At 34.9% G+C, this 21,363-nt stretch overlaps 3 protein-coding genes across 3 annotated transcripts in view; 2 read left to right on the top strand and 1 right to left on the bottom strand.

Moving 5' to 3' along the window:
* Positions 1–1,945: 1,945 nt before the first annotated feature.
* LOC138318581 (uncharacterized) lies at positions 1,946–3,369 on the top strand. Its single transcript, XM_069261079.1, has one exon. The coding sequence runs from the start codon at positions 2,059–2,061 to the stop codon at positions 3,148–3,150; it is 1,092 nt and encodes a 363-aa protein (XP_069117180.1). The 5' UTR covers positions 1,946–2,058; the 3' UTR covers positions 3,151–3,369.
* A 2,250-nt stretch (positions 3,370–5,619) lies between these two features.
* LOC138319669 (adenylate cyclase type 10-like) overlaps positions 5,620–21,363 on the bottom strand; it is a 30,992-nt gene continuing 15,248 nt past the window's right edge. The window contains exons 23-32 of the mRNA XM_069262817.1: positions 21,217–21,333; positions 20,489–20,647; positions 19,691–19,927; positions 19,467–19,558; positions 18,475–18,593; positions 18,200–18,296; positions 17,399–17,505; positions 16,771–16,897; positions 11,500–11,692; positions 5,620–10,877 (exon numbers count right to left, since the gene is read on the bottom strand). Coding sequence (XP_069118918.1) covers positions 10,566–10,877; positions 11,500–11,692; positions 16,771–16,897; positions 17,399–17,505; positions 18,200–18,296; positions 18,475–18,593; positions 19,467–19,558; positions 19,691–19,927; positions 20,489–20,647; positions 21,217–21,333 — 1,560 coding nt within the window. The 3' untranslated portion in view covers positions 5,620–10,565. The remainder of the gene's footprint in view (positions 10,878–11,499; positions 11,693–16,770; positions 16,898–17,398; positions 17,506–18,199; positions 18,297–18,474; positions 18,594–19,466; positions 19,559–19,690; positions 19,928–20,488; positions 20,648–21,216; positions 21,334–21,363) is intronic.
* Positions 6,030–8,253, top strand: LOC138318580 (histidine N-acetyltransferase-like). Its single transcript, XM_069261078.1, has 3 exons — positions 6,030–6,188; positions 6,737–6,955; positions 7,699–8,253. Exons 1-3 carry the CDS (start codon positions 6,030–6,032, stop codon positions 8,251–8,253), a joined length of 933 nt encoding a protein of 310 aa, XP_069117179.1.

Below are 21,363 nucleotides of genomic sequence, written 5' to 3'. Positions count from 1 at the left end.
TGATTTTTTTTTTAGATTATATTGAAAACATTGTACATCAGGAAAATGATGTTACAAAACTGCTTGGACACAAATCACTCAAGATTAAGAAACTAATACGGTAAAAGAAAAAAATCAAGAAGTTGATAACGATATACTAGTGCATATAATAGGAATATTATCAGGGTTGATAAAAGCTTATTACAGCCAAAATCATTGAAAATATATAACTGGTTAAAAAAAAACTAGCACATGTTACCTGAGGTTTTTATCAAAAGAAGTTATCTTTTGTTATTTTACTTGTTCCAAATCTTATTTCCTAAAACACACGCATACACAAAATTAATATTTACAAATGAATTAATAAAATAGTCCACTATACGGTTTTTTAGGAATCGGTATTAACAGTTTACTGAATGGAAAGCAGCGCATGACACCAAAGTACATCACTCTAATAAAATATTGATGACCAGCTTTTAGAAGCCAGTTAAACACATTAGATATATCAGCAGTATCCTGGTAACCTAAAACAGCCTTGTCAAGGTTTTAATCAAATTCGTAGAACAACTTCTCCAAACAAACTGTTGAGCAATACAAAAAGTTGGGAAATACCGCATTGAAGCACTGAAACTGACATTTGTTCATATTTCGGAAAACATATCACTTCTTTTTAACGGTCTTTTAGAAAACATCAGGGAACCAAGTTTTAATCCCTTAACCAGTCCTAGTAATATTCCTATTACATGTACTATAATTTTGATTCAAACTTCTTTATTTTTTATGTTACCATGTAAGTGTCTTGAAACTGTTTAGTAACATCATTATCATGATTCATTATGATTTCAATATTAATTAAAGTATATGTAAAATTCATACTATATTTTGAATACATGTTATGAAATTTGTTATACAATTATAATCATTGCTTTGTCGTATTACTTTGTCGTATTAGCATATACATTTATTTGTAACTGTTATACAAGAGATTCACGCATTCCGTAATAATATTAATTTTATCTTCAGTGATAGTTTTAATATATGAATTTTTCTGTTTTTCGGTCAATGTACTTAATATCTAAATCATTATTATATTTACAAACAAGAGGATATTGTGATAAATTAACGGTTGGTCATAGCGTAAACATGTTTCTCAGTAAACATTTTTTTTATAATATTATTATTGAATATTTATTGCGTTAATCAAGGTTTATTTCTTGGAGCCCCGATTGTAGAGTGGATAAGATGCCATGACATATAACCATAATCACTCGAAGTCAGATTGGAATCTATGGGCAGTTGACAGGTACTTTCCTTCATAAACCTAGCACGTCCGCATATGACTCTGGTTGTTAATATAATTTTAAACCAATGAAATAAAAAGATATTTCTATATGGGAAATGGAAATCTCTTCGTTGACATCAACACACGAGCTATCAAATCGAGCAACTGGTTTTAAAACGTATCGTAATGTATTATGATATGTGAATGACTTAAATTGTTGTAGATGTCCCGCAAATATCAATGTACACTAGAGTAAAACATATTGATGAATAACTTGTGCCTATTTTCCTCTGTTGAACTTTCTAATTTTAACCATATACCTGTATACACTATAGCGATCTATCGATAAGGGAATTCCCCTAGCCACTCTGACAGTATAAACATGTATCTAGGTCAACAATTGGAACGTTTTAATAATGACGTGTGAGATATTGGATAGATAGATTCATGACGAATTCACATTTCTAAATTTACCAAAACTTGAGCTATTCACAATGATGTAGTAAATGATGGTTCTCGAATTATCTGGAAACATACGCCACTTCATGTCAACAACACGACGTAAACAACATATCTATTTTGAGTAACATACTAGGTGTTTGTAGATGTTTCTCGATATAGATTTTTCTCGCGTTTTCTCCACAGAAGATCAATTTGTATATAAGGCGTTACACAAACCACAGCTAACCATACAAGGTTTGAAGCCGAAAGGAGAAGAGAGCTCTACCGAATACTTTTACAGTACAGCAATATATACTTTACAGCCTATAATTTACTATACTATTATAAGTGACACCATGTTTACCGTTAGAGCTGTTCCTCGTCACTATCCAGAGTATTGCTGGGACCGACGACAGTCACATCGGAACCCACAGCCGACAACTTGCCGACATGCATTCAACCAAAGGCCTTTGTCCCGACACCCTAGGGACAGCGGGGTACATGAATTCACGGAAAGAATCCTCCTCCCCTTACTTAGCGCTATGACTGGACACGTAGCTGAGAGACAATGCGAGAAACTCGCACCTCCAACTTCCAAAAAATGGGTACACAGGCTGAATTTGAAAGGGTACGGACCCGATGACGTCACAATAACCACCCGGGATGGACGAATCTTGATTAAGGCCCGCCGGACCGAGGGAGAGGGAGACAATTCCGACGTTTACGAGAGTCACAGAAACATAACCATACCTGATGAGGTTGACATCGATTCCATGAAAAGTCACTTCACACCAGACGGTATGTTGACAATAGAAGCAAAATTCGTTACAAAAGACGAAGATAACACAAAGGAACTGGTGGTGACTTTACAAAAACCGAAGGACGAACAAACCCAAGATAATGTTTCTGAACACCAGCAGGAACATATTGAAGGTCACGACGATGAGGGTAGTGAGGAGAAAGACACAGAAGTTACCATTGAGTACCCAGATGACTTTGAACATGTTGAACCCCAAAGTCCAAGTTTCAATAAAGACGTTGATGCCCAGGAAACAAACGTCGTTGTTGGACACGAGCAGTTTCCATTCCACGAGGAATTAACGAGTCCTAATGGTGAATATGCCGAAAACTCAGAGGAAAATGTTGAGGAGACATCGGTGACACGTGATGTGGACGAGAAGAGAGTCACTGACGACAACGTGAAAAACTTTAAACTTTCATTCAACAAAGAACAATTTCCAGGCGATGACGTCAAAGTGCTAGTTAAGGGTAACTCATTACTGGTGAAATCCGAGAAGAATGAGAGTGATGACGGGTTGATTCGTACTGAGTATTATGCCAGACAATACACATTGCCGGACAATGTTGACATTGGTAACATCTCGTGTTCGAAAAATTCTGAAGGAGAGCTTTGTGTATCGGTTCCGTATAAAGAGTCGCAAATGTGATATAATTTTAAGAGCAGAACAGTTTCAATGGTATAATGTTTTACATTTTTAATTAGCAAATTCTGTAAAATGAACTCTATATCGTACCATGTGTTACTCAAAATTGTAATAAGAATTTTTGTGTTCAAACTCTTTAACGCATCACATATTTATTTTTATTTTTCTTATTTACATATTTGTTTGTTTTAATTTCAATAAAATAAAAAAAAAAAAATAAAAAATCTATATCTTTTATTGTTATTTAATACAAATAATTGGTATAAAACATGATAAGTAAATAAACGTTGCCACGTGTCGGGATAATGACATCATTATAATGACAACGTCATAGTAACTTAACATCATGGGTATTTGTGTAAACAAAAGATAGCATGAGGAAGGTGGGGCATCCTCTGGAACGTAGCCATATTTATTTACTTATTATTTTTTAACTATTTGAAATTTGTTTATTATCTGTTATGATGAAACTCAGTACAAAGTGAAGAAATCTGACCGAATTGATATCACCAGAAAACCATAAGCGTATCTAAAACTCAAAATCGAGTGTTAATATGTTTAAGATATATAATGAAACACTCAAAGACTGGAGACGACATGTGGTGATGAAGAGCTAAAATTTCTGACAATATATTCATCCACATTGGATTATCAAAATGCTTTCCCATATGCCATATTTGCGTTATGTTATCAAAAACGTCCATTTGCAAGGCAAGCGATGTGTTTTTATGAAATTAAAGCCGATCAATGGTGGCGGTACCTACCATAGATACTAGTAAACATAATGGTGTGGCTACTTCGGGGAAATTACACCATAATGGTGGCGGTCCCTTCCATATGAAAATGTACTAGTCAACATAGTGGTGTTGTTACTTTAGGGGAAATGACACCGTAATGGTGGAAATACCTACCATAGGTATTACATAAAGGTGTGGTTACTTAGGGGAAATGACACCATTATGGTGGCGGTACCTACCATAGGTAAGTCAACATAGAGGTGTGGTTACTTAGGGGAAATGACACCAATATGGTGGCGGTACCTACCATAGGTATTACATAAAGGTGTGGTTACTTAGGGGAAATGACACCAATATGGTGGAAATACCTACCATAGGTAAGTCAACATAAAGGTGTGGTTACTTAGGGGAAATGACACCAATATGGTGGCGGTACCTACCATAGGTATTACATAAAGGTGTGGTTACTTAGGGGAAATGACACCAATATGGTGGCGGTACCTACCATAGGTATTACATAAAGGTGTGGTTACTTAGGGGAAAAGACACCAATATGGTGGCGGTACCTACCATAGGTATTACATAAAGGTGTGGCTACTTAGGGGAAATGACACCATTATGGTGGCAGTACCTACCGTAGTATTAGTCAACATAATGGTGAGGCTACTTTGGGGAAAATATTTATTATCACATTCTGCACCTTTTTTCTGCAAAGTAAAATTATATATTTTTAATACGAAAACGATGACTATGTAAATAAACAAAAACTGTTAAGAAGATGGATAGAAACCGAACATAAACATGGATTGTACAAATGTAGGCACAATACTACTATGGCGGCGTTTCCATTTATACATCTGCTTGTTTCGGTGTTTACAAAATCAAAGCCTTTAAATCGCTATTCTCGTCACGAACAGATATATACATATATAGTTAAATGTGAATTAGAGGTCCGGAGCCGCGGAGGCCGTGTCCCGACATATTAACACAAGCCCTTATCCTCTGGGTCGCGAGGTCGGATCCCATATTGGAGAACTGACGTGAGGTCTTATCTGACGTTGTCCCAATTCCCTGTAATGTACATGTATAACAATACATTGCGGGTTTTGATTTTGTTTGGTCTAACGTCGACTGCTGTATATAAAATGGCATGATCTGTTTTGCTAATGGGTGGTGCTGTTTCTAGTTTGTTAATTATGGATGGTCTGTAGATCTAGTTATTGGTAGGAGTATTTAATGCGTCAAAATTGAATGTGTATATTAATAGCAACTCTACGCATGTAAATGATTTATGATTTTTGATTGAACTTGTAGACCATTTGGATATGTCGTTCATTAGATAAACCATATAAGCCTTCGGCGATCGCAACTCATTAAAGAGACGAAGTGTTCATTGTTTTTGTGAACATTTGTGACCATCCTTGTATTTATTCTTTTTCTGATTTGATAAAGGGGCAGATCGCATCGAAAATTCGGCAACATTTTGTCCACGCTGATGGAATTACTTTGCCCCATATAAAAATGCTCCACCGCCGACAAAGCATAAACCATATTCATCAATTAATCAAAAAAAAATGTTTAATCGTGTATATATATATGTCTAATGGAAAATACAAATTCATCTGCTCCTGTTTTTGATAGCGAAAAAAATTCATTTGTCAGCGGTAAAGCATCTTTAATAACACTTATAATTTTCATGAATACAGTAACAAGAACAACAAAATGGAACGCAACATCAAATACATCACGTTTATTTTAGTTGTAAACATATCAGCAAAGCAAAAAATCATAGGTGGCGTTATGAATAACTGATGTGATTACACATCCTCACAAGTTCAATGTACAATATATACGAGTAAAGATACACTAAATTCGGTATTGGGCATACACAATTGAACCTGCAAGATAACAGATATATCCATTACTTACTGACGAACACTATCAGGCTACTGACGAAACCAATCACCGATCCTACTGCACTGTGAAAGAGCTGGCAATGGATAACAAGAATGGCAATGCATATGTTGCCGTATCTGAGTGACATTATAGCATGCATTTTGTATCAGTTTCTACATAACAGCGCTGGAGTGCAACTTTGAAAGCAGAAAATTAACATTTGTACGTCAAAACCATTTAATTAAAATAATGGCGAATGTGCGATTCAGAAAAACTAATGCTGATGATTACGACGAGGTAATTGCTGTCCGGGAACATTTGTACGACGGTTTGGACTACATAAAAGATATGTACCATCATTTCCTAAAAACTGAAACAGGATTTGCCGGGTATATAAATAATATCATGGTAAGTATCATTCTCACATTTATTATTATTATTGTATTAACACATTGGTTGAACTAGAAAGGATGCAAAGTGACCTTTCGACACCTTTTCTTATGTTTCTCTTGTCCGTACAAGGGCGTTAACCTCCAAATAATTTCATGATATCAATGATGTATTATCTTTTCATTTAGAGACACAGCTTTTTACATTTCCTCTATATATAGGCCTGACACTTTTTTAATATGATTACTGCGAGCTTGAAAACAGTGGACTACTTAAGGTTTGGCCTGATGTGATCACGTAATGGTGATGGTGCAGGAATGACGTACATCGAAATAAAAAAAAATCCAGGATAAGACAAGTTATTGATTATTGAATGGCAAAAATGTCAAAATGATGTGCATATTGAGCAGCAATATTCAGAAGCAATGAATTAATTTACAACATATATTGGAGAGGGAAGTCATCTAGACATAATTCGTTTTATGACGTGTTCAGTGTCTGACATATCTAACTGCGAATTAATGAAAGAAATTACGTCTTTTTTATTTTATCATTTGGGTTTACAGGTCAGTTTTGTGTTTGCTGCCGCCATTGATGACAATGCAAGAGTAAGCGTACGGGCAGCACGTGTACGAAAAGGATATGAAGGTCAAGGAATTTATAAAAAGATGAGACAGTACTGCATGATGAATCTTCCCACTAAGGCTAACACAATGCTGTTAACGGTTTCACCTAAAATATCTGAGAAGCTACTAAAAGGACCCGCAAAACTTATCTTAAAGCGGGTAATTTTCTCGATCTCGTATAACTGAAAGGCCATGATAAACGTATTACCACACTGGTCTAGATCAAACTAATATGATATAACTCGATGTTTAAACAAGGTACTACCTATTTCGAGATAATTACTTCATGTCGTTTAGTCTCCATCGAACGCAAACCAAAGCCAAAATATTGATATCATTTCTAAAGCGAGTTGGTCAACCAAAAAACGAAATTGATCAATTTCTTCTGGTGGATTGAAAGTCCCGACCTGTAATCAAAAGATTACATATATAACCTCTTCTGTCAATATAAATTACTTAGTAACCTTCGTCTAGACCAATCATATGACTTTTGACCATCTTGACCAATGACTTTTGACCATCTTGACCAATGACTTTTGACCTTATTGACCAATGACTTTTGACCAAACATAATGCGATCAGATAATATAAAGATATAGTCTGATATTAGATTAAAATTATCAACATGGCTTGTACATTATTTACTTCGGCAAGAGAGTTACGGAGAATAAACAAGTGATTTTAATCTGACTTGATTATCCCATAGAATGTCAAAAAGTTATCATATGATAATTGTGATGGCACAATATGGACATTGACGTGACATGAATTACTTATGACACCATGAATGGAACAAAAATGATTGATAGATTGTTAGTTTGTTTCATTAGAAACTTCACAATAAACCGGGAATTATTAAAAACCTTTATAAATATTTATCATTAATCCACTTGTTATTTCAGAATGTCCTGGAATACACGACCACCAAGACATCTCTCAAACCATTGCTGGTATCCAAGCAGAATTCTACGCTACCAATGCATGTTGATAAATCATATTTTCATGATGTGATTTTGTCCCAAAATTCTAAGCGGCACTTCTTCCCAGAAAACAAAATCGTCGTCTTTTCCGTACCATATGAGCTCATGTCGGCAAACGTGGAACGCATTTTTTCACAAACTGATATCCTGGCCTCTTGCAGCGACGCCAAGCAATGGGAATTCGACAACGGAATATATCCAAAGATGATATCTGCATGTACATCTCATCAATGTGAATTCGGCACCATGATCTATATTGATCTTTTTGGATTTATTGGCGACGAAAAGATGACATCGGATCATATTCATGCACATTTGCTGCGGTGTGTGGACGGTAGCAAAGAAAATATCGCTCTGTATTTGACCTATCAACTAATAGAGGACAATGAAACTCTTCAACGTATATTGTCTAAACTCAGGGGGAAGAAAACTTGCGAGCAAGTTTTTCATTGCATTGAGACATCTGTATTACAATAACTATGACATAACTGTACAAATATTATGTAAAAGTAAAAACCATGTTGTATACATATTTTAAATTTTTTCTGCACTGTATATCATTTACATTATATGAATTAATTTAGAAACTTGAATGAAATGTTTGACATTTCAAGCTAAGAATTTTAGGGAGTTCATATGTATATGATTTACACACGCACGAGTTGGTTTACGTACTCATTTCCAAACTCTATGGTCAACATTTTCGTTGAACTTTGAAATAGTTGTACATCCATTCATATCTATTTACATGATTCACGCGTCATATTTCAGCAAGCCTTTCTTCTTTATTAACACTATCTCTTTTTCTTCACCAAGCAGGCGGCAACAACGGTTTTCCTTTTTATCCTCCTGCCCCTTTCTGGTATGCTGCGCTTCCATGCTATCACAGTAATTCAAAATATTTCTATGCACATGTCTAATGGACTTGTGTTGAAACCGTCTAGCAGCTGGTTAACACAAAGTACAAGGTCCCTTTTTTAGCGAATGTATGATTCAGAAAAGACAAATTCTGATAATTATACAAGGCCATCATAATTTGTGCCCTTTCGCCCCCATAAAGTAAAAATTAAAACAAAAAACAAAAAAACATTGAATTATCGTCTTTTCGTCTCATAGCCCTGTAAAGACGAATATGGATTAGTTCTAAAGTTTCGTCCTTTTAAATAAAACGCTAAAATGAAATTAATTGCAGGTAACTTCCTAATGAAGAGAATATTTCAGCTATCGATATAAATTCTTTATAGTATATGTTTCACAAAATGAGAGTGATGTGATTTGATATAAACTTGATGGTGATTTTTGTATGTCTATATGGTGATATTAGCTCTATTTACCAAACAAATATAGGTTATAAAGGCCATTTATAACACAATAGCCATCCACTGAAAGAAATAGAAAACAATCTTATTAAATCTACATCTAAATATATTTGGTAGGTTAAGTTACACCAATTCGTATAAATAAATTATTAATTAATAATTATCTCATTTGATTAGTTATTAATGATATTAAGAAGAAGAAGAATGAAGCAAAGAATGCATATATGAAAGATAGAGTTTGAAAAACTAGAATGAGTTATAGATCATATTAGGTAAACATTATAATAAATGATTACAGAAAGTGTCATGGGCTGATGTTGAACTAAACGATAATCGTGACAGATCTTTACAAAATACAAAGGTATGATATCAGACATTGTATAAAATATGTTACACTATACCCTAGTTTTCCCTGTTTGTCGGGGTTCCTTGAGTAGTGATGGGGAAATGGTGGTGTTTCCAACTATTAACGCTGCAGAGACACCACTTACGACTCCGTATTTCATTACAGAGTAATGTTTAATAGTATGGCGTTTTCTCTTTCGCATGTTCTGTCCAACATATTCGGACAAAAATAGATTTCCTTAAACTGTTCACTTTAATGAATACGAATTAAAAATCAAATGAAAACAATCCAACGAAATATTTATGATACATTTTGTTTTAACTATTTTCTCCGACGAAAATAACAATTTTAGATTCATTAATGGTCATGTAAAAGTACATGAAACATTTTGGATATGTTATTAACATGTTTTACTCTTAATATAAATAAAAACAATTCTCTTCTGCGATGCCGAATATGAATATTTCAGTATTCTTTCAAACACATCTCTTTAACACTTACTTAACTCACGGCTGTCAAAAACGTTGCTTTACTTCTCTCAATATATAAACAAGGTTCCTTTTTACAATTACAGAGCATATTTATTTCTTTACTACTTTAGAACTTAACTCCTCCCAAACATTCATTTGCACATTGCCTGGTACGATTGCATTGTAAATAATAATATCAATCTAATTCCTTCAACGTTTTACAAACAAAAGTACACGCTCACATACTATTTTTAAATATTCTTAACATGATGGTTTTCTATTTTACCAATCTTAAATACATCATTTCACAAAGCTTAACAACTTCTATTAAAATTACTTTTGTTCATTTCTCATCAAACATATTAACAGGTCAAGACTATCTACCTATTAGCGTATTGCGGATATTATTTCACATCTATGGTAATCTCTAGTAATGACTAGTTAATTTCTTCGATTTTTTTTATCGACTAATGTCTAGTAGATATTGCTTTCTCAAAATATGTATGAATTCCTGATTAGTTAACATCGTGTAGATGTTTCTTCCACATTATATGTTTCTTGGGTAGATCGCGTCTATCAGAAATCCATTCTAGAGGATGAAAAAATGTATGTAATCAGTTCATGCCTTTTAGATACCTTAAGCAAGCATCCTATTTATCTTAGAGGCCACGTGAAAAGCTTGCCCCTTTCCGGCATCCACAGCCTGTTGTTGAGGTAGTTCTCCTTTGGAACAGTTAGCCACTGCTTACATCCTTTTGGTGTTCTGAACCAAGCTTGCTTGTGATGCTTGATCCATCGCCATTCGGACTGATTGCCCTGTTTCCTGGCTACAAGACCTGCTCTCCTCAAATTTTTCTTTGCTTTTCTGGTCTGGCCACACAGAGCACACCAGTAAGATTTTAGGTGTAACACTCGCGGCTTCAGTCCTGGGAAGGTGGTTATAATGGTCATTAGGAATTCAAGGTCCTGAAATTAATGAAGAAGACTATTTATTTGCAGTCGTCATATCAGGAGATCTCATGCCGTATGTAATTTTGTGATGAGCAAGCCGCCCAGTAATTTCTCTTTGGAAATGTTTGTAAGCGCCCTTTACCGATAAAACATATAACTTATACCTTGAAACTCGGATTATGTTTAGGTTTCATTTCAATACTAAGATATGTATATTATAAACATATAGTATTTAGAAATATTAGATCAAACATCCCTCTCCTTCTCTCTCTCTCTCTCTCTCTCTCTCTCTCTCTCTCTCTCTCTCTCTATTTTACCCTAAATATCCACACTTCCGGTGAGTGTAAGACATATCTTTCTCTTAATCTGGACAGGTATACCCACACTTTTAGTGAGCATAAGATATTTGCAAAGAAGTCTGCATGCACAGACATTTTATATGCCGTTGTCATGCATTTATGCAATCACAACAGTAAATACACCAGAAAGCGAGCGGTTAAGAAAAAAAAATATCCACTGCTTGAGTGTGCGACAAGATAAACCCTCGGGATAAAATTCATGTGGTGTCTTACCTATTACATAAAGTGTAATTTTATTTTTATGTTGTATCAACAGAAAACAATAAACATCAACTTACTTCTTCAATGCTTTCTTTCAGGTCTTCCCATCTCTTTTGTGGTTTTCCGTGACTGACAGATATGGACAGGAGCTTGATTTCCACCTCCTTACACAGAGTGTACAGACTAAAAAAGGACATGTCGGTTGTCCTGTACAGTTCCCAGTAGTCAAACCAGCTTTGACACGCTTCCCAGTTCTGGTTTCGGCAATAACTACAAACGAAAATACATACATCAGCCGAAAAACTCCGACACTCGCACAAATTCATCCGTCAATTCAAGCCTATTATGTAAATATATACTTGCTTTATCTTTCAGTATCTGCGTCTTTGTGCATGAAATAAGGAAGTGGTTTATACATGACAATATTATCTCTTTGACGAGTCATTGATGTTCTTTCATTCAAACATATTATGGTGATGTAGCAGGGCTTGTAAATAGTTTGTGTTTTATGGGAATATATATGGTGTCGTAATCCTGTGCTAGCTGTTAGAGTGCGTGTGTATCTTGTACACGTGTAGCTGTCGTCTATAATATGTCATTGTATCGAGCGCCTGTGTTGTGTTCCGTCTTCGTATTGGTTGATCGTGCATGTATAGTTATAGTCAGGGTATATAAAGGGGTGTTATGTCTATTTCAGTGCGGTGTAAAGCAGGAAGGGGGCATGTTAATAGGTATAGGATGATAGGGTTGTAGGTGGGCTATGGAGGGGTTGACGGGGGATATTTTGTAAATATATGTCTTAGTCTCGTTGTTGTTGGGCCCTACGTCTTGTGTAATACATCGTTTAATATGTAATATGTCGTTATTTATAAATAAATATTGTTACGTGTTAAAAAGTATTTGTCTCGTTTTCATTCACCGGCAAAAGTCAAGCATAAACCCTACGAATCTGGGTTGAAACGCACAGGTAGGGAGCCGGGTGTAGTTTGTAGTTATTAACAAACTGTGCCCGTCTCGCTCCTGTTACAATGAAAAAAAAACCATTTTAAACATGTAAATCCACATGCGTAAAGTACCATAGTATGAAAGGACATTTTGCCAAATGGGGATATGTTATTCACATATTTATCAAACGGAATTCAGAATTAGTCATGCAAGTCATCGTGCAATAGACTCAATGCAAAATATTCACAATAGACTCAATGCAAAATATTCAAATTCTGAGTTCATGACTTACTGTACTTATAGGCCGGGATCTAGGGGGGGTCTACGTGCACCCCCCCCCCCCCCCCCCCCACAACTTAACGAACCAATGTTTTTCTGAACCCTTATGACCCACTGATAACGAAATCGAGAGGTAACATTGTATAAACTGGGATGAACTTCCGGTTATGACGTCATCAAGATGGCCGCCATCTCGAATTTCACTAAAGATTGAAAAATAGTCATAACATTGACATTTTTCAACCGAAGAAGACAAATGAGGCATCAAAATGACCACAATAGAACAACAAATACATATCAGGACCATATAACCCAATATATATAGTTATTTCTACGCAGGAAATGAAAAAAATCGGATTTTAAGCTCAAAAATGGTAATTTTTAAGCAAATTTTTCATATTTGGCTTGACGCAGCAAAAATGTTTGCCAACAGCAAACTATTATTTCTAATCAGTTATTTGACCTTTTATCAATCAGTAAAAACAACACCAACAAAAAAAAAATAATGTTAACATCGTATGAGCTCCGGTTATGACGTCATCAAGATGGCCGCCATCCGAATTTCACTAACAATTGAAAAATAGTCATAGCATTAACATTTTTCAACCGAAGTAGACAAATGAGGTATCAAAATGATCATAATAGAACATCAAATTCATACCAGGACCACATAATTCAATATATGTAGTGATTTCTAGGTAGGAAATGAAAAAATCGGATTTTAAGCTCAAAAATGATAATTTTTTAGCAAATTTTTCATATTTGGTTTGACGCAGCTATAATTGTTTCCCAACAAGAAACTATTATTCTTAATCAGTTATTTGACCTCTTATTAATTAGTAAAAACAACAACAACACAAATATATAGAAATGCAAAAGAGAATTATTGTTATACCATCATTTGGTTTACAAAACATTACCGAGTGCGTATACAGGGTATATGATTGCTGTTTTTTCCAAACCGCTGACACTACAGTTTCCGGATGTCTTAGAACTTCCTGAAGATAACATTGGCAATTGACGATTCATATCTTAACACATTTGAATTTTAAGTTGGCTTAATATCTAAGTGGGACTTGACAATTTCCTAACAAAATCCGTTTTCATGTTCGAAAGTTTGTAGACTAGTAGCGTCTCAATGAATTTTTACTGCACAACGCCAACTAATAGGGTATCAAATTAAAACTGAAGAAAGCATTTGTTTCCGTTAATACCACGACACTTTCCGAAATTTGTTTCTTTTAGAAATAGCGCATCCATTATTAACTTTATTTTTCTGTGTATAACGTAAGGAAATGTCAGATGATTACTGCAGTATCACATATTTCTTTCAATAGTTCTTAATGATAAGCATTATCTTTGTGCGTGCTTTCTCGCCAGAGTGTCGATGAGCTGATGAGCTGAGGTGACATTACATTACCGGTTTACCATCGTGGTTCTAACTTGTCAACCGTCCATGGCCAGAGGTAACATCAAAAATATCGGGTTTGCGGATGTGGGAGCTCATCCTGTTTTCAACCTAGTGATTCACATATCGTATATGATGTTCCAGACCTCTCCGGTAGGATGGAAAAGACACCAGAGCCACATTCTGCGAAGGGTTGAGTTGCTTCTCCTTAATTCGTATGAAGCACAATTCCTCATTCTTGTGAACCCTCAGTGACCATAGATGACACAGGTGAATTCTTTGAGGTCATAAATGAAATGAGGTCTATAGTGAAGTTCCTCTCTTTGCCAAGTCTGGAGAGCACTGTAGAAAACTTTTTCTGGAGAGTCTTCAATGGTGTATCCACGCATACACCAGATGCGACACAACCAGTACCTTCAAGGGACATGTGAAAGTCTGACCAATGAAAAACATTTAACATTTATGACCTCATTAAAGACCTCGAGGATATAACCTGTGCCATCTATAGTCGCAAGAGTGTCCACAAGGTTGATGAATGGTGCTTGAATCATTCCACCATTCGAAGAATCTGGATCTGGTGTAATTTCCTGAGAAGTCTGAAGCAGCATATACGATATATTAGAATCTGAAGGAAATCCCACATCCCTGAACCTGTTGTTCCTGATATAAACTCTGGCCATGGATTGGCCATGAAAGATGACAGGCTAGAACACCACTGGTAATGTAGTGTCACATCAACTCATCGACATCGAAGACGACGCTCTGGCTTTCGACAAATTGGATACTGATATCTCGATTACTCTGATTTGGACTGCATGTACTAGCTACCAGACATGCCGAGTCACGTCAGAGGATAGTGCAGTGAGGTGGGAAAGCACGCACAATGATAATGGTTATAATTGAGAACCAGTGAAAGAAATATGTGACATTGTGGTAACCATCTGACATTTTGCTAATAATATGCATAGGAAATAAACGAAACTATGACTTGTCCTACCCGCGGCTAGATATTCTGTCAACATTACAATCATGTTTCCTACTTATAAATCGCCAATAGTCAAATTTATTTAAGGAACTTATAATACACCAGGAAACTGTAGTGTCAGCGGTTTGGAGTTAGAAAAATAGCATATACCCAGTATACGCACCCGGTGATGTTTTGTAAACTTAATGATGGTATAACAATAATTCTTTTTTATATCTCTATACATTTGATTGTTTTACTGAGTGATTAGAGGTCAAATAATTGTTTACGAATAAAAGTTTGCTGTTGGTAAACATTTTTGCTGCGTCAAACCAAATATGAAAAATTTGCTAAAAAATTATCATTTTTGAGCTTATAAAATCCGATTTTTTCATTTCCTACCTAGAATTCACTACATATATTGAATTATGTGGTCCTGGTATGAATTTGATGTTCTATTATGATCATTTTGATACCTCATTTGTCTACTTCGGTTGAAAAATGTTAATGCTATGACTATTTTTCAATTGTTAGTGAAATTCGGGTGGCGGCCATCTTGATGACGTCATAACCAGAGCTCATACAATGTTAACATTATTTTTTTTGTTGGTGTTGTTTTTACTGATTGATAAAAGGTCAAATAACTGATTAGAAATAATAGTTTGCTGTTGGCAAACATTTTTGCTGCGTCAAACCAAATATGAAAAATTTGCTTAAAAATTACCATTTTTGAGCTTAAAATCCGATTTTTTCATTTCCTGCGTAGAAATAACTATATATATTGGATTATATGGTCCTGATATGTATTTGTTGTTCTATTGTGGTCATTTTGATGCCTCATTTGTCTACTTCGGTTGAAAAATGTCAATGTTATGACTATTTTTCAATCTTTCAATCCTACCTAGAATTCACTACCTATATTGAATTATGTGGTCCTGGTATGAATTTGATGTTCTATTATGATCATTTTGATACCTCATTTGTCTACTTCGGTTGAAAAATGTTAATGCTATGACTATTTTTCAATTGTTAGTGAAATTCGGATGGCGGCCATCTTGATGACGTCATAACCGGAGCTCATACGATGTTAACATTATTTTTTTTTTGTTGGTGTTGTTTTTACTGATTGATAAAAGGTCAAATAACTGATTAGAAATAATAGTTTGCTGTTGGCAAACATTTTTGCTGCGTCAAGCCAAATATGAAAAATTTGCTTAAAAATTACCATTTTTGAGCTTAAAATCCGATTTTTTCATTTCCTGCGTAGAAATAACTATATATATTGGGTTATATGGTCCTGATATGTATTTGTTGTTCTATTGTGGTCATTTTGATGCCTCATTTGTCTTCTTCGGTTGAAAAATGTCAATGTTATGACTATTTTTCAATCTTTAGTGAAATTCGAGATGGCGGCCATCTTGATGACGTCATAACCGGAAGTTCATCCCAGTTTATACAATGTTACCTCTCGATTTCGTTATCAGTGGGTCATAAGGGTTCAGAAAAACATTGGTTCGTTAAGTTGTGGGGGGGGGGGGGGGGGCACGTAGACCCCCCCCCCCCCCCCCCCCCCCCCCCCCCCCCCCCCTAGATCCCGGCCTATTATCTCTGTTGCATTATATTCATGTACATGTAATGAGGAATTATCTAAACTATGGCAAACTTTAAACATTATTACTAATTTATCACGGTTATATAATCAAGATAATTATCTTAAATAGCTTTAAAAGATAAAAGGCATTTTATACTTACTGCATAGCAATACACATAGCCAGGTAGTATCTGCTAGAGTGTTCGCCTCTAACTGCATCAGCATTCTTAAACAGATTTGCAGAGAATGCCAGACAGTTATAGAAAGACTCTGGACTAGAACCTGAAGCTGAAAAGATTACATATATACATGTTAGGATACAAATAGTGCAATATCTCAGATAAATACTAAATCTGTTTCTCTGTTCGTAGGACAGGACTCGTCCAATTTATGTGTAAGAATTTGGCTGTTTAACATCACATGGCTTTCAAACTACAAGCCAAAACTCTGATACCAAGGTTGATCGAAATATCCCAGTGTCTAGAAAAACTGCAGGATTCTTGGCCATATACTGGGGCACTGATAAAGCTTAGCAAAAGGAATCTGATTTTTTTTATCTCAACACGAAGGTTTAAACTTTTACGAATGATCAGATTTATGTTTTTTATTTTTATTTTATGGGAAGCTGATAAATAATGGAGGATTAAGTTATGCTGTTGTAATTAATGCCATATAAGTGAATACCTGCTAATTCTTTTCGCGTCATGCCATATCGATTTATCTTTTTCCAGCAAATTTCGAATCATTTTGGAACATTTGAAAGAATGTCTCTCAACACATGGAACTCACCTCCATTTTGAACGAGCTCCAAGCAAAGAGCATAGTACCACGTTGATGTAATTCTGTTTGGAATACCTTTGTTGAGTTTCAATAGGGTGTCTATACACTTGGCAATGCTGTCAAAACACAGAACGTAAGTAACTGGAAAATTAAACTCAGAGGTAATCGATTCCAACAAGAAATACATGGAAAATATAAAAGCCCGTCCGACTCACATATCGAAGCGGGACATACTATAAATCTCGGTGAATGGCGATCACAATTAAAAATAATGTGTAACAACATATTGAACTATTTCTTTGCACTGTTTGAAAGGACGTGAAAGTTACGTGAAATCATTTAATCTAAACCAACTCTTCAAAGTTACATATAGCTATTTACAAATACTATTAAAAACAAAACTATATTGCCTTCAGGGCTGTCTTGGATGCTGTATGAAAACTAATGAAACAAGCTCACAGTAAGTGTTACAAGCAACACATGTCCCCTGCCGTCAATTACATTTTTCTTATCTATGGCCAGTTAATATTGCTTAGTTATACTATCATTGAATGAATTTTGAACAAATTCAGTCTCAAGTTATCGTCCGGAAACGAAAATTTGTGAAACAAATTATTTTTATTAACAATGACCTTTTGACCCAAAATTCAATCCCAAGCTTTGTCTTCTCCTCCGTTACCATTCTATGAAGTTTGAACAAATGTCGATGTGTTCTCAAGTTATCATTTGGAAAATTTGTGGAACAATCTATTTTAAGTAACAGTGAGCTTTGCAGTTTTTCAATCTTTCTATGAACATGTATAACCATACCTGTTGTCAAGGATTAGGGAAAATACAAGGCTATGTCCTGTTTCCTTTACGATTAGGACATCTTCTGTCTTGTTTGCCAGATCAATACAACTAAAACCTGCAAAATAATGTATTTTAGATTATTTCTGGTTTTAACAATACCACAATAACAATACCACAAAGTATCAAAAATTATGCATATGACCATTGAATGAATACGCACAAAATATAAAAAATGTCTGAAAGAAATGTCAAGTGCATTTGAATGTGTAATATTTTTCTTTGTAGCAACTTACCCATCGACATTGCCTTTTTGATATTTCCAGATTCGAGACTGAGTATACAGAGGTCAGCATACACTTGCGTCATGTGCATACAATCACTCTTTGTCAGCTCTTTGTAGTGGTCTACACACCTAATGAAATAATGACAGCTTGCTCGAAATGAATGATTTGCAATCCTTCTGAATATAAGTATTCTGGCAATTTGAATTAACAAGCATTCATTTCCTCTAACTGTTTTTCATTTAATGCTATAACCGGAAGGTAGTAGTAGAACACACATTCTCAATATTCCTGGGGTTACTTTTACTGTCGTTATATCCCGATTTTACGAGTAAAACGAATGATCACCTACAGGTCTACAGAGACGTCTACCACAGAATGGCAACCTTAGCCAATATGTATATGCCAATGTGTTATAATATATCTTATTCATAGGTTATCGCACACAGAACCTTCGCATTTGCTCGAACATAGCCCAGGGAAGAAATATAGAGATTGAAAAAGAAGTAATCCTTAGAGATTGGTGATGTGAAGCAAAATTAATATTTTGAAGTACTGTACTTTGGCAATTAAAAGCGAAACCACACTCAATGTTATATCCCTGAACATCAGACTCTTCATCAGTTGACCCAGCAGTCAATTGATGTGTAAGAGAACAATTCAAGATGACATATGTAAACCTTTGACTTTAAAGTGGAAGTTCTACTTATATGATACAAGGAAGTTATTATCAAATAGCATAACCTTGTTTTTGACAGCTGAATACCAATGAACGAAATCTTGTGATCTTTATAACTCGAAATAGCAATTACCATCATTGTCTCGACAAAACAAATTTGCATTGAGCAAATGAAAACAGACAATCTTATAATTTAGGTGTTTCAGAAATAATATGTCATAATCAAATAGAAGATAATAGAAGAGAGTAGGTACAAATCTTTTGACATTAATTTTGACAAAAAAGTTACAATTTTAGACACAATATACATATAAGATTGACCTACCTTTCAATGAGCTCCATCCCAAGTTTCATCTCCATGTTTCTGTCACTTTGATTCTTGTAATATTTCATCACTTCATGGTAACCCTTCACAACCTACAAAGCATCCAACCACTTCTTTTTTAAACTTTATAAAATTCGATATCCAAGAAAACATTAATATTATTTATATTAAGATCATCTGTGTTGTCTTTTGATTTAAAATTAAGTGCATTGCAACCTCGTTACCTGGTGAAGGTGTGGCACTCTGTTTAAGATCTTGGAGAGATTAAGCATGGCACTATGGATCATGAACTCGGTGTTGTCATTTTTCTTGTGGTAATTGTACAGGTCCAGTAGACAGTTGCATTGCTCAATGATCGACTTGCTGGCCGGTACCATTCTGCACAATAATAATAAAGAAACTTGAACTTGAAATATTAAATATATAAATTGTTTTGGAAACACAGCTAGTACCTCTTTATATTATGAACACACTCTGAGATTACCTTAAAGTGATAAAATACTCAAATGAAGTGAAAACAATTATTTCATGAAGCCATGTGTTTATTACGGTGACGTTTTAGGACATTTATCTCGTACGTGGGTGACGTTTTAGGACATTTATCTCGTACGTACAAGTTATTATCTTGTAGGTACAAGCCAGTATCTTGAACGTACAACTTAGTATCTTGAATGTAGTAGTCAGTATCTTGTGCATATAAGTTATCATCGTGAACGTACAAGCTAGTATCTTGTGCGTACAACTTAGTATCTTGTACATACAAGGTAATAACTTGTACCTACAAGATACTTAGTTGTACGTACAAGATACTAACTTGTACGCACAAGATAAATAAAAAATATATAGTGGCCCTAATACGCCGTACACATAAGAGTTGTTTATGCATGTAGCACATTTTAAGGGATTATATCAATCGGTGAAGGGTGTTAACTGTCATGAAATTGACAAGTGCTGTCTAAATAAGGACCGGTAGGTGGCACTTTTGTTTTTAAACTTAAAAAAGGAGGAAATTATTTAATTACCGTCTGTTCTCGGTTTTGCAAGAAAAACATCTTGAATTTCAGAAATTTCACTTTCCATTTGGCAGTAGTCATACTTGTGGGCTCCTTCAAACCAACTAACTTTGCTGCTTTTTTCAGAAAGATGTAACATTGGTCTTCTTGTCCAAGAATTTGGTATGTCTGTGGAAATATTCATCACTTCGCAAATTCAAGAAACCAAATACCATAGAAAAAATGGTTCTAAAAACATTTTTAATTTGATCACAGTATAAAGCTATGAAGCTATGGTGACTTTTAACCATTTATTAAATCTTCGAATTTTATCTGATATATTACACCACTAGATGTCGCAAAGATTCCAATACTTATATAGTATACATTTTCTAAACCGGATATCATTAGAGCCAACATATTTGACCGGTGTAAACAGGTTTCCGGATTATCCAGGTTTTAATTCCATTCCATAATTAAGAAGAAGAAAATATCATACAATTAAATCAGAATAAACAGAGATCCGGAAAAGAAAATGGTTGATTTTGATAAGTTAGACTGAATACATTTTCCTACAGATTCAAGCAATCGGACAGGATAGACAATCAACTTGATAAATCAAAATGACAAAATGTAACTAGCGTTTTTCAGGTTTCAAAAATGCAACATGCATATGCCAATTGTATGTTCATTATTTACAGTTCAGGTCAAAATACCATATACGTGTAAATGATAAAAATGTAATGACTAAATGTTACCTTCGCATAAAGTCTGTTTGCTCTTGACTTGAGTATCATGAGGGACTCCTGATCTACCTCATTAGTCTCCTCCATAGTCTTTATTACAGTGTTGACCTCGAACAGCATGTCCATTGCCTGTTCGAAATCAATCTATATAAACATTCG

This window comes from Argopecten irradians, chromosome 3 (assembly GCF_041381155.1).
Source record: "Argopecten irradians isolate NY chromosome 3, Ai_NY, whole genome shotgun sequence".
Taxonomy (NCBI): domain Eukaryota; kingdom Metazoa; phylum Mollusca; class Bivalvia; order Pectinida; family Pectinidae; genus Argopecten; species Argopecten irradians.
Note: the sequence above shows the minus strand (reverse complement) of the source record. Positions and strands in the feature narration are given on the sequence as shown.